Source organism: Pogoniulus pusillus, chromosome 9 (assembly GCF_015220805.1).
Source record: "Pogoniulus pusillus isolate bPogPus1 chromosome 9, bPogPus1.pri, whole genome shotgun sequence".
Lineage (NCBI taxonomy): Eukaryota > Metazoa > Chordata > Aves > Piciformes > Lybiidae > Pogoniulus > Pogoniulus pusillus.
Genome location: NC_087272.1, coordinates 12,089,219 through 12,103,082, shown reverse-complemented (window position 1 = coordinate 12,103,082; position 13,864 = coordinate 12,089,219). Strand labels below are relative to the sequence as shown.

At 43.7% G+C, this 13,864-nt stretch overlaps 1 protein-coding gene across 24 annotated transcripts in view; it reads left to right on the top strand.

The window, feature by feature from the left end:
* ADGRL3 (adhesion G protein-coupled receptor L3) overlaps positions 1-13,864 on the top strand; it is a 667,301-nt gene that overhangs the window by 421,832 nt on the left and 231,605 nt on the right. For all 24 annotated transcript variants that reach the window (XM_064148540.1, XM_064148545.1, XM_064148522.1 and 21 more), the window contains one exon: positions 12,714-13,514. In XM_064148540.1, the coding sequence (XP_064004610.1) occupies positions 12,714-13,514 (801 nt within the window). The remainder of the gene's footprint in view (positions 1-12,713; positions 13,515-13,864) is intronic.

The following is a 13,864-nucleotide window of genomic DNA, read 5'->3' as shown; positions in this document are numbered from 1 at the left end:
CTCACTTCTCACAGCACAGACATGCCTTGGCAATCATGATTAGCCTCATTTGGGCCTGTGGAATCCATTATTTTATAGCTAGGCTTGTAGCTGGCAGGATGACAACCAGTTTATTCCTCTTTGGAGAGAAATCAGACCAAAAGACACAGAGCTCTACTTCAACCTTCCTTCACCTAAGATTTTTTTTTTCCCCCTTCCCACTTATTGCTTAAGGCAAGGCTCCTAATGTTTGCCTTGATGGCTCTGTCAGCCTTATGACATCCCAGATTTATCTTACGCCAGGATGAGGACAAATCTTTAATGAACTTAAGGCTTTTTTTCCCTTTAAAGGCAGTCAAAGAGGGTTTACAGCTCATCTGCCAAGGAAAATGTGAAGAGCTATGAAAATAACAATTATTCCTAATTAGCTGCATTTGCCTAGTTGCCAAGTGATCTTTCCTTGCATTTGACATCCCAGGAGGAGGTGGCTATTGAGGTCCATTTACCCTGTTTGCCCAGAAGATTGTGGATGTCTCCTCCCTGAAGGTGTTCAAGGCCAGGTAGGACAAGGCCTTGAGCAACCTGGTGTAGTGGAAGGCACCCTTGCCAATGGCAGGGACATTGGAACTAGATGATCTTTAAGGTCCCTTCCAACCCAGACATTCTGTGATATGTCTATGTGCTAAATGACCAAAAGGATTAACACCTAGACTCCAGCTTGCTTACACAAGCTCTCTGGGGTTAGATTTTTGTCAGACAAATCTATTTCCCAAACATCTCTTTTGTGGTGAGGTTCCTAACCTCAATATTCTATTGATATATCTCTGTGTGCCCTGGCTCTGAGCACTCCTGGGTTGAGCTGACAGCACTTGGAATTAGGTGTACCATGGGTTACTGCTCTGAAAAGACACACTTGATACCCCTGGAGGATCAAACTCTTCTGCCACCATCTCTTGATCCACCTCTACTTTTCCGATGGAGGACAGCAACATCTTGATAGTTGTTTTTTTACCCAGACCTTTTACAGAGGAGCACCATTAAACAATCATTCCTGGGCAATGGTCATCTCTTTCTTCTTAGACCTGGAGCTAGAAGAACTGCACTGTCTTACTTTCAGCCTGGATGAGGTTTATTTCACACCTCCATTGAAAAGATCAAATTTCAATATCTTGCTTATCCTAGCCAAAAGTCTATGTTCAAAAAGCTGGTGGGTTCTCAGCCTCAGGGTCTTCACAGAAACGTAGAGTTTGAGCTGGAAGGGACCTTGGAGCTCACCCAGTTTCAACCCCCATGCCATGTGCAGGGGTGCCTCCTACTACACTGGTTTGCTCAAGGCCCCACCCAGTGTGGCTTTGAACACTTCCAGGTTTGAACCATCCACAACTTCTCTAGGCAACCTGTTCCAGTGTCTCATGGGAAAGAATTTCTTCCTAATGTCTAATCTAAATCCACCTTTTTCCAGTACAAAGCCCAGACCTTTGTCAAAAGTCCCTTCCCACCTCTCCTGCTGCCCTTCAAGCACTGGAAAGCTGCTCTAAGGTCTGTCTGAAGCCTTCTCGTTTCCAGGCTGAACAGCCCCAACTTTCTCAGCCTGTCTTCATAAGAGAGATTGCCCTTCCCCTCCTTTGTACTTCTTTTCCCTCTCTTTTTTGATTCTCTTTCCCTTTATTGTGAGAGAATGTTGTCCAGGTGACTGGTTCTGCTATGATTTAATGGCAGCTCCCTCATCTGCTGTTTTGCTGGAAACAATAACAGGCCAACTGCCAAGAGAAGTTTGGCTGAGTGACTTGCAACCATAATTGAATTTCACACCATACTTGTAGGCTCCTTTCCCCCCCCCCTTTTGTGCTAACTCCTCTTGCTGCTTCTTTTTAACTGACAAATTCAAAAGGGGCATTCTGGTGTACAACAACACATTGAGATAGGTGCAGTGACTTAAGAAATAACTGCTGGGGTTTGTATAACTGGTAACAACAGGGGAATGTACTGCAAGCCATAGGATCACAGCAGTTGTCTGCTCAGGTCATTCTTCTACTTGTGATAGTGGTGAGCAGTGGCTGGTGCTCTGCTGAACCCTTTGAGTGGTATAAACAACCTTTCTGTTCCCAAATTCAGGGATGAATTGTTTCTTCAGGTTGCTTTATCTTAGGAATGGTGCTATGAAAGTACACTTTAATCTACAGAAAAGATGTATGTGTATTAAAAAAATCAGATATTTCTTCTTCAGGTGTGACTTGCAGGATGAGGAAAGTGTGACTAGCAGGATGAGGAAAGTGATTCTGCTCCTCTGCTCTGCTCTCATGAGACCCCACTTGGAGAACTGTGTCCAGATCTGGTGCTCCCCAGCACAGCAAGGACATGGAACTATTGGAGCATATCCAGACAAGGCCACAAAGTTGATAAGAGGGCTGGAGAACCTTCCCAATGGGGACAGAATACATGAGTTGAAGCTTCTCAGCTTGGAGAAGTGACACCTTAGAGCAGCATTCCATTACCTAAAGGGGGCTGTAGGAGAGCTGGGGAGGGACTTTTGACAAGGACTTGTAGGATAACAGACAATGTCCTGAAACTGGAAGAGAGGAGATTTAGACTAGAGATTAGGAAGAAATCCTTTCCAGTGGGGGTGGGCAGATGCTGGAATGAGTTGCCCAGGGAGGTTGTAGATTTACCCTCCCTGGAGGTGTTCAAGGCCAATCTGGATGAGACCTTGAGCAACGTGATCCAGTGAAAGGTATCCCTGGAACTGGATGATCTTGAAGGTTCCTTCCAACCCAAATTATTCTGTGATTCTGAAGGTGAACTTTGACTCCAGCAATATCTGTTCCTTCTCTTTTGCTTTTCTTCCTTTAAAAAAAAAGTTTTTATTTGCAGCATTTCTAGTGCAAATATATTTCAGGACTCTAATTTACATCTTAAGTGAATTATCTTCACTTGATAAAAAAAATATTTGCACACAATCCCATTCAGTGTCTCCTGAAACAGATGATGTATCTGCTTCTTGAGAGAAGCCAGCCACTGTGACTGCCACTTGGAATAATAAAAAGGGGGAGAGAGGTGAAGAGAGAGCAGAAATTATTGATGGAATTTGAGAAAATACACATCTTTGCAAAACTGTTGAGAATCCTCCCACTGATCTTTGCTCTTGCAGGGCTGGGCCCATAGCAGGTAGTTCATTTTCTAACCCCAAACCTCAGAATCCCAAAGTTTCATTTGCTTTCTGCAGGAAGGATATTTTTCCTTTAAAAAGCATGTTGAAATGCATGGTTTTGCATTCTTTGGTGAGGTCGTAGCTGCACTCTTAGTAGGTCTGCAGATGACATTAAGCTGGGCTGTTCACACATTCACACATAGCATTGGGTTGGATAGGACCCTCAAAGGTCAGCTTGTCCAATACCCCTTCAGTAAGCTGGGACACTTCCAAAGTGTTGATCATTTTGAAAGTAGGAAGGTTCTGGCCAGAGAAACCTGGGCAGGCTGAATCAATGGGCAGAGGTCATCCGCATGAGATTGAAAAAGGCCAAGTGCTGGCTGCTGCAATAGGGTCACCACAGCCCCATGAGCACTCCAGGCTTGGAGCAGAGTCACTGGAAAACTGCCCAGAAGAGAAAGACCTGGGGATGTTGATTGACAGCAGGCTGAAGATGAGTCAGCAGTGTGCTCAGGTGGCCAAGAAGGCCACCAGGATCCTGGACTGGCTCGGCTCAGCAGTAGTATGACCAGGACAGCAATTGTCCCCCTGTACTCAGAATCACAGAAGAGAATCACAGAACCTTAGAGGTTGGAAAGGACCTCCAGAGATCATTGAGTCCAACCTGCCTGCCAAAGCAGGATTAATATTACTTGGCACTGGTTAGGCCACACCTTGAGGCCTGGGTTCACTTTTGGGGTTCTCACTAGAAGAAAGACATTGAGATTCTGGAGCAAGTCCAGAGAAAGGCAAGGCAGCCAGTGAAGGATGTGGAGATCAAGTATGGTGAGGAGAAGCTGAGGTTGTTTAATCTGGAAAGGAGGAGGCTGAAGGGAGACTTCCTTGCCCTCTACAACTGTCTGAAAGTAGGCTGGAGTAAGGTGGGGGCTGGTCTTTTTTCTCTAAGAACAAGTGATAGAAGGAGAGAAAATGGGCTCCAGTTGCACCAGGGGAGGTTTAGGTTGGATCTTAGAAGAAACTTGTTTACTGCAAGGGTTCTCAAAGACTGGAACAGGCTCCCAGGGAAGTGGTTGGATCTCCATTCTTGCAGGTGTTTAAAAGCTGTGTAGATGGAGTGCTGAGGGCCATGTTTTAGCAGCAGACTTGGTAGAGTTAGATAATGGTTGGATTTGATGTTCTTAAAGAAAGTTGGCTTTGAGGCACCAGTGTCTTGGAAAAGCATTTGTTATTTTGGGGGTGTTGGGGAGAGTCCATGCTGCCTGTCATCCGTCATGTGAATGCCTAATGAAAAGATGGCTTTCTCCCAAAGCAGCCTGGTGTTTGATATATAATCCACAAAGCAATTCTGTAGTAGAACATAACTCTTTTCATCTCACAGAAAGCTCTGGTGGGCCCAAGTTAATGAATATTAGTGGTTTCTTGGGTCCTGATGACTGTAAGTTACACTTACGGGTGTTTTAACATGAATAACCCTGACTATTCTTGTAGTGAACATCTATTTAGTTATTGCACATTAAAAAGCAGGCTGAAAGCACTGACATTTTAAGGAAGCCCAAATTAATGGTTTGAAAGGCTTCACAAATTTATCAGAGGAAAGGAAATCTAAAAAGGGGGGAGGGGGTAAAGGAAAAAAACCCTCAACTCTGTCAAATGACAGCTTTGATTTCTGCATATCTGCAGATACCAGATTTAAGGATCTAATTTAGGTGGTGGTTTGCGAAGTGTTTCTGGATTATTGACATTTCCAATCTTCACAGTGACATTAATTAAGAGGTGATAATTTGGGGAATGTGTTACACAAAGCCATTGTAACAAAATGTACTTGGAGAGCACCTCTGCTTGCTGAGACCTGGGTATTATATGGAAAAAATAGTTTAGAAATGGAGCAACTGAGATTATTCCTCCCTTCATTACAGGGAGGATTAGCACTTGGTTTGTTGGAAAAGGTAAGCAGTTCTCCTGTGCAAGAAATCAAGATTTATGGTTGGATTTTTTCTTTCCTTTTACCCAGCCTTATGGGAAGGATTGAAATGTGCCTACAGAGTCAAGAATAAGGAAGCATTCTCTTTGCTTAAAGATTACATTTTCTTGGAAATATAACTGATTATTAGTTATAATTATTAGGATAATTTTCTTTACAGACAGAGTGGTCAGGCATTGGAACAGGCTACCCAGGGAGGTGGTGAAGTCACCATCCCTGGAAGCGTTCAAGAAATACGTGGACACAGCACTTGAGGACGTGGTGTAATGGCCATGGTGGTGTTAGGTTAAAGGTTTGGCTGAATGATCTTAAGAGAGCTGTTCCAACCAAAACAATTCTATGATTCAAATACTACAGATTAGTTGACTGAAATTATTTCAGTCATTTAAATCTACACAAACTTAGCCAGCAGAATAGTTTTACTCTGGTGGACAACTTAAAACAAGGAGCATCAAATTTTTCTGTGGTTCCTTCAGGACAGAAATGGGCATCTTCAAGAAAGTTAGTTGATGGCAATATAATTGATGCAGATAATCACAGAATCATGGAATGGTTTGGATTGGAAGGGACCTTAAAGATTGTCTAGTTCAAATCTCCCCAGCATGGACAGGGACACCAGATTGCTCAAGGCTCCATCCAGTCTGACCTTGAACATCTCCAGGGATGAGGCATCAGCCTTCCTGGGCAGCCTGTTTCAATGTCTCAGCACCTTCACTGGAAAGAATTTCTTCCTAATCTCCAGTCTAAATCGCCCCTCTTCCATCTCAAAGTCATTATCTCTTCTCCTATCACTACAAGCTTTCTTGTAGGCTGCCTTCAGGTACTGGAAGTTTGCTAAAAGCTCTTTCCAGAGCCTTCTTTTCTCCAGGCTGAAAAGCTGAAACTCTTTCATCCTATCCCCATAAGGGAGAAGTTCCAGCCCCCTGATCATCTTTTTGGCCACTTCTGGACTCTCTCCAACAGTTCTGCATCCTACTGTTGGAGGCATCAGAACTGGATGCTGTATTCCAGGTGTGGTATAATGAGAACATAGTAGAGAGCCAGAATCCCTTTCCTGTTCTGCTGCTCACACTGGTTTTGATGCAGCCCAACACATGTCTGCTTTCTGGACTGCAAGTGACCAATGCTGGGTCATGTTGAGATTTTTATCAGCTGTTACCCCTAGGTCTTTCTCCTCATGATAGCTCTTCAGCCACTCCTCACCCAGCCTATATTTGTGCTTGGGATTACCCTGACCCAGGTGCCATAGGCTTGAGACCAAAGACCAATATGTTCCTGGTGGTCTTCCTTTGTCTAGAGGCTAAATGTTATCTGAGGCATACTGGGTGAGCTTGCTGCAGGGCATAGAATTATCTTCCTTTTCTTGTGGCATTCTGGTCTGGCAACCACCCACCTGCACTTCACTGGGATCCCAGAATTTCCTAGAAGGTGTAGGTGGATGAGAGAAATGGTGCTTTAGTTTGCTTCTGTACTGCATAATGAGAGCTTGGCTGTGTCATCTCTTTTGTCACCATAATGACGTGTCAGGAGAAGAAAGTGCAACAATGAGAACTTCTGCAGCCTCTGGAACTTCAGGTTGCAAAAACAGCTTGTGTGATAGAAATTTAGAACAAGAGGAAATGGCCTCAAGTTGCACAAGGAGAGGTTTAGGTTGGAGATTGGAAGAAATGTGTTGACTGAAAGGGTTCTCAAAGACTGGAACAGGAGGGTGGTTGAATTCCCATTCCTGGAGATGTTTCAAAGAGGCAGAGATGCAGTGCTGAGGGTCATGGTTTAGCAGCAGAGTCGATAGTCAGATAATGGTTGGACTTGATACTCCTAAAGGTCTTTTCCAACCAGAACCAGATTGTCTGGTCTCACTGTAAGAGAAATACCTTTGTATGGCAGCTTGTTCTGTACATGCTGGAGACAGGTAAGGTACCTCCTGTACTGTAAGGAGTGCTTGGATTCTGTGAACTGGCACAGGCATGGTAGAGATGTAAAATTGTCTGTAATTGGCCAAATGTTTAATATTCTTCTATTACTTTCTGAAGACAGATTTGCAGTGATACATTGCATAGCTGAAGGGATAATCAGACCCTAATTAGACCCCTTCCTTTCAATATTGCTCAATGAGCTAAATCCCCTACACTTTCCATGCAACCTGCCTGAATAATATCACAGCCCATAGAAGCTGAGGCTTTACTGAAATTCAGAAGCATTAAGCCTTAAATCAGCAGGAAAAAAACTACAGAGTTGAGACACATACAATGGGAAGCACCATGCAAGAGGTCATTAAAACATGTCCCATATCTGGAATGAGAATGGAGATAGCTGTGGCTCTAACCACTAATAAAACGTGCTGGCCCTTCAGGGTAGGGATAATCATGCTTCAGGTTGATCAACTCAGCTGGTCAGGGATATATTTACTCCTGCAGAAGCTTCTCTTTTCCTGCTTTACAGCATTAGTCTGTTGATTGAGTGTTCAGTTGAAAACTTTCTCCCTTTTCCACTGCTGGAGATACAGGGTGCCATAAGACAGCAGCTGCAGTGTGAAGCTGTCTGTGAAGGGATCTGCCAGGTTGCTTTCTTGCTTTTGCCACTGGTATCTAATGTTGGGTTGTTGTTATTTGGATTTTTTTTTGTTGTTCTGAATGCCTGACTTAACCGTGGACTGGAGAGAGTGATTGCTGCATTTCTTCTGTTGAGAGTTCAGTGGCTTTTAATCTTGCAGGCACTTGCACTCGGGGCTGTTCAGCCTGGAGAAGAGAAGGCTCTAAGGAGAACATAGAGCAGCCTTCTAGTACCTGTAAAGTGCCACAGAAGAGCTGGAAAAGTTGGAAGGGGACTTGGCAAGGACTTGTAGTGACAGGAGAGCGGAAATGACTTTGAGCTGGAAGAGAGGAGATTGAGACTGGAGATAGGAAGAAGTTCTTTCCATTGAGGGTCTTGAGACACTGGAACAGGTTGCCCAGGGAGATCAGAGAGGCCCTTTCCCTGGAGGTGTTCACAGTCAGGCTGCATGAAGCCTTGAGTAACCTGGTGCAGTGGAGGGTGTCCCTGACCATGGTGGGGGCTTGGAACTAGGTGATCATTAATGTCCTTTCCAATGCTGACCATTCTAAGATTCAGTGAAAACCAGGCTCCCTAAACCCCTGACAGCCACATACTGAAAACATATGCCTTTAATGTGTTAAGAGTCAAACCTGAATCAAAGCCCAGGTTAAAAAAAAATGATGTTGAAGTTTGGAAACATTCATGTAGTGAGCTACAGTTGGCTCTGGATGTCCACCTCCAGCACAGCAAAGTGCAGATCCACCAACATATTTGCAGTCTTAGTCTGAAATCCTTCACGAAGCCCTGCAGTTTCCCATTCAAATGAATGAGATTTCAGAATGTAAAGAGGTTTGCAATCCCAGCACAGAAGGACAGTCATTTGGCAAGTGTCTCAGTCTGGAGGGGGCCAAAGTGAACTCCAGGCAAGCATAAGCACAGCATGTGTGCATACCTTTGCATTCTTGCCTTGCTTCCCTGAACAGAGATCTCTCAGCTGTCAAAAACATATTGTCCTGCTGGCAAATTCTCACTTCTCCCTCATGGATATTTTATGTGGCCTGTCTTCTGTTTTGGAGAAGAGGCTCCACAGAACCAGCAAACGCCAGGTCTGGGGTTGCAGAAGCTCTTTGGGGCCTCACCACACCATGACCACAGGAGGCTTTTGGATGAGACCAACCAAGGCCTCTTTCAGGGATTTATTAGATGTGGAAACTGAGACTGAGCATTTAGCACAAGGCTTGGTGCAGAGTGGCTGGAAAGCTGCCTGGCAGAAAAAGACTTGGAGGTTTTGGCAGACAGACAGCATTGTACCCAAATGGCCAAGAAGGCCAACAGCATCCTGGACTGGATCAGCAATAGTGTGGCCAGCAAGAGTAGAGAAGTGATTATCACCCTGTACTCAGTACTGGTGAGGCCAAACCTTGACTGCTTGATTCAGTTTTGGGCCCCTCACTACTAGAAAGACATTGAGGTGCTGGAGTGTCTCCAGAGAAACTGGTAAAGGGGCTAGAAAATAGGACTGGTGAAGAGCAGCTGAGGGAACTGGAATTGTTTAGTCTGGGGAAGAGGAGGCTGAAGAGAGACCTCATTGCTCTTTACAACTCCCTGAAAGGAGGCTGGAGTGAGGAGGAGGTTGAACTATTCCCTGATATCAGATGATAGGATGAGAGGAAATGGCTTGAAATTGTGCCAGCAGAAATTTAGGTTGGATATTAGAAACAATTTCTTTACTGCAAGAGTGGTCAGGCATTGGAGCAGGCTGCCCAGCGGTGTGGTGGAGTCGTCATACCTGGAGGTGTTCAAGAAACATGTGGATCTGGCACTTTGGGACATGGTTTAATGACCATGGTGGTGTTGGCCTGATGGTTGGACTTGCTGATTTTAGGGGTCTTTTCCAACCAAATCAAATTAATTTCTATGATTCCATAATTCTATAGTTTTCTAATTCTGTGACTTGATGATTTAGTCTGGCTGTGAGGGGCTCTGTCCAAAGTGAAGCAGCCTCTTCAGCAGTGCTATTATGCCTGGTGAATAATTCACTTCAAAACATCCAGTGAGTTCTGGAATTGGGCTTTAAAATAGTCCTGGGGTATTTCTGATCCATCAATGCTGGAAGTCTTTGGGACCTTATATATCACCTATGCTTTAGAATATTTTTTCCCAAGTGCTTTTGCAGCTTGTTTCTCTGAGGCTTAGGACAGGACTCTATGAACATCTACCAATGAGCTTCATTTGACTCTCCTTAGTTCACTTTTCATTTCATAAGGCAATTTATTTGTGCCATGAGGGAATATTCTCCTGCTTAAAGTAGGGATCTCTCTTTTTTTTCAGGATTGGGGTAAAATATAAGAAGATGTTTAGCCTAGAGAAGAGGAGGCTCAGGGGGGACCTCATTGCTGTCTACAACTACCTGAAGAGAGGTTGTAGCCAGGTGGGAGTTGCTCTCTTCTCCCAGGCAGCCAGCAACAGAACAAGGGGACACAGTCTCAAGTTGTGCTGGGGGAAGTCTAGGCTGGATGTTAGGAGGAAGCTCTTGACAGAGAGAGTGATTGGCATTGGAATGGGCTGCCCAGGGAGGTGGTGGAGTCACCGTGCCTGGAGGTGTTGAAGCAAAGCCTGGCTGAAGTACTTAGTGCCATGGTCTAGTTGACTGCCTAGGGCTGGATGCTAGGTTGGCCTGGATGATCTTGGAGGTCTCTTCCAGCCTGGTTGAGTCTATGATTCTGTGTGTGTTCTGTAAGACTTCTCCTTGGAGGTTTTTATTCTCTACATAAATCCCTCTCAGTCCTATTTCAGTATGTGGATATTTCATTTTGCTCTATGAAACTAATCCAAGGCTGCTGCTGCAGAGATGTCTCCGATAGCTCAGAAGGACTAGAGATGTCCCAAGTGCTTGGGTTTTGATTTTTAGTTGGGGTAATTTTATTTTTGTTTGGTTTTTTTTTATGTGTGTGTGTGTGTTTGTTTTCTTTTTTCTTCTTAATAACTTTCTGTAAAGTTAAAATATATCTGTATTTTGTTCAGCTTGTCTGCATATTATCCAGTGTATATCAGAGGAAAGGCTTTGTATTTATATCTAAAACGTTCACATACTAAAGTAAATTAATAAAGCTTCCTTTTCATATGAAAGAGGTAAAGAAAAGTACCTGGCCAATACAGTACCATTAATCTATTCTCTTTTCTCCTTTCTCTCTTTACCTCTCTCTCTACAATAGAAGTGGAACAAAAAGGTAATTAAATACCTTTCAAATTATATATATATATATATATATTACTTATGTATAGGCTAAGTTATTTAACAGTTTAACGTTTTAGTTTCAATCCTTTGTCATTAATTCTCACTACTTTTTATTTTTTTTTTTTTTGTTTAAGTTTATTTAGTATCTCTGCTGCTCAACTTCACCAGATAAATATTTTTTATGGAAACAAAAAAATGAAACAAAACCAATCAAACAAATAGACAAAAAGCCCCAAACTTTTTTTAACCAGTGCCACCTTTTTTGTTGTTTGTTTGGCATTGAAATTCTATTCAAAGGTTCACAGAACTCATTTTTCTTATGCTTAGAAGGATGTGGAGAGGTTGTGCATAGGTATATCCAGCAAGCCTCTTGGGAATGGTACCTCTTTATCAACGTCTCTGGGTGCTTACTTAGACTCCAGTAGAGCATTCTACATTTACACCAGTTACTAAATCTAGTTTTCCTCCCACCCCAGTCTCCAGAGGATATTACCAGTTCCTACATTTTTAAAATATGATTGGTTATGCTCCAAGCAGGGAGCACAAAGGTGGGATCCCCTCTGGCAGAGAAGCATATGGTAGGACACCTCTTCACGCCTCCATGCTGCCCATCCCATCGTCATCACAGTTACCGTACTGATCAGCATGACAAACAACCTACAAATATTCTCCTCCCATAGCCTCTAGAGTGCCTTCAGGTCAGAAGGATGCTCCTGGATATGGCAAGGGTCCAGTGCGCCAATTTGGCACTGCAAAGTTCCTCCTTTTGTCTCACCAGCCAGCTGGCTTCTTTTTGCTATTGGTGTTCCCTGGATGCCAAGGTCAGCTAGGCACTGGCTGAGTTTCCTCCCAGGTACTGGATGTCCCCTGGCCCCTCTCAGCTCCCACTCATCCTGAAGTCTGAGCAGCAAAGCACCCTGGTTAGTCAAACTGCTCCTCTGTGCTCCTCTCATGTAACAATAGAAGGTATATGTCATTAAGTTTGAATTACTACTATATTTAACAGGACATTTTTTAACTGATTAAAATCCAGAGCGTGGGTTCCTCTCCAGTGAACTTGGTTCTTTTCCTTCCTTCTTTCCTTCCTTCCTTCCTTGTCTTTTCCTTTCAGCACCCATACGTCATTCGTTTTTAATTGTGTGGACTGCATGTTTCGTGTGTCCTGTAGCAGCTTCGAAAGCCTCACTCCTAGTTACACCTCCAGATCTGTAGATGGGTGTTCCCTCTCCCACCTCCCGCTCCCTTTGCTTTAAATGCTCTTCTGAGTTGCTAAGGGATTCTCTTCTGCGTTGCAATTGGTACCCTCTCAATATTTAATATCGCTTGAGCTGTAAGGATGGGATTTTCTTTCTCTTATTTCCATTTCTAGGCTGTTCAAATAAATATGCGGATCAATTCCCCAGGAAGTTTACCCCTTCACCTAGTAGGTACAGACTTACTGCAGAGTATAATCTGGAAATACAAACCCAGAAATCCTTTGGGGGCACATATTCATTTCAGAGGGTACAGAGGCGAGCGGTCCAAGTAAGTACACCTGCACAAATAGATTTGAAAAGCAATGGAGAAAAATGAGCTGCAGTTGATTGTAAAAGAATGGTCAAAAAAAAACCCAAACCCAAAAGCAAAAATAATCAGTTTGCTGCGGCAAATCTTGCTCTAGAGATGTAGCTGGCAGGGTAGTATCTAGCAACAAGGAATTTCTCTTGAGTTCCTCCGATCTTGAGCATCCTCTGCTCCAGAACTAGAAGGTTTTGAGATTTTTGGACAACCACTTCCAGACTATTAACTTTGTGGTTTTTTTGTTTGTTTTAAATTCTTTTCCCCTGCAATAGTTTTTCTTTGTCCTGGACTGCTGAAAGGAGTATACCAGAGTGAACATTTATTTGAATCTGACCACCAATCTGGTGCCTGGTGCAAGGATCCTCTGCAGGCATCCGACAAGATCTACTACATGCCCTGGACACCGTACCGGACCGACACGCTGACAGAGTACTCCTCCAAGGATGACTTCATTGCTGGGAGACCAACCACAACCTACAAGCTCCCACACCGGGTGGATGGCACAGGCTTTGTGGTGTACGATGGGGCTTTGTTCTTCAACAAGGAACGTACCAGGAACATTGTCAAGTTCGACTTGAGGACAAGGATAAAGAGTGGGGAAGCTATCATAGCTAATGCAAACTACCATGACACCTCTCCCTACCGCTGGGGAGGCAAGTCAGATATAGACCTGGCCGTGGATGAGAATGGGCTGTGGGTAATCTATGCAACAGAACAAAATAATGGCAAAATAGTCATTAGCCAGCTAAACCCTTACACATTAAGGATTGAAGGGACGTGGGATACTGCCTATGACAAGAGGTCAGCTTCTAACGCCTTCATGATCTGTGGGATTTTATATGTGGTGAAGTCTGTGTATGAAGATGATGACAATGAAGCCACGGGGAATAAAATAGACTACATCTATAACACTGACCAAAGCAAGGATAGCATGGTGGATGTGCCCTTTCCAAACTCCTACCAGTACATTGCTGCTGTGGATTATAATCCCCGGGACAACCTCCTTTATGTGTGGAACAACTATCACGTCGTGAAGTATTCCTTGGATTTTGGCCCACTGGACAGCAGAGCAGGTAAGTGGTTTATTAACAAACCCAAATCTAAATTAGGCTTTCTGATTTTCTTCCAGAGTTTAAAATTGAATCCCTGTCTTGCTGATCTGCCTGCGTTTCTGTAGAGGAAACCTCACTGCCAGGTGTATATTAAAATGTGAATGTGTGAAGAATATTTCATATTTATTTTCAATCTTAGTTTGAAGTGAAGTGGAGGAAGGAGTGGTTTATCCATAACTAACTTGAAGCCGTCTCCAAATGTCCATGCTCATGTTTCTTTCACAGGTATAAACACAAGTGTTTTTCTCTGTGTGTGTGTATGTTCAGAGTCAGGAACGGAATCAATAACAATATTCTCCAATTCAATGGTT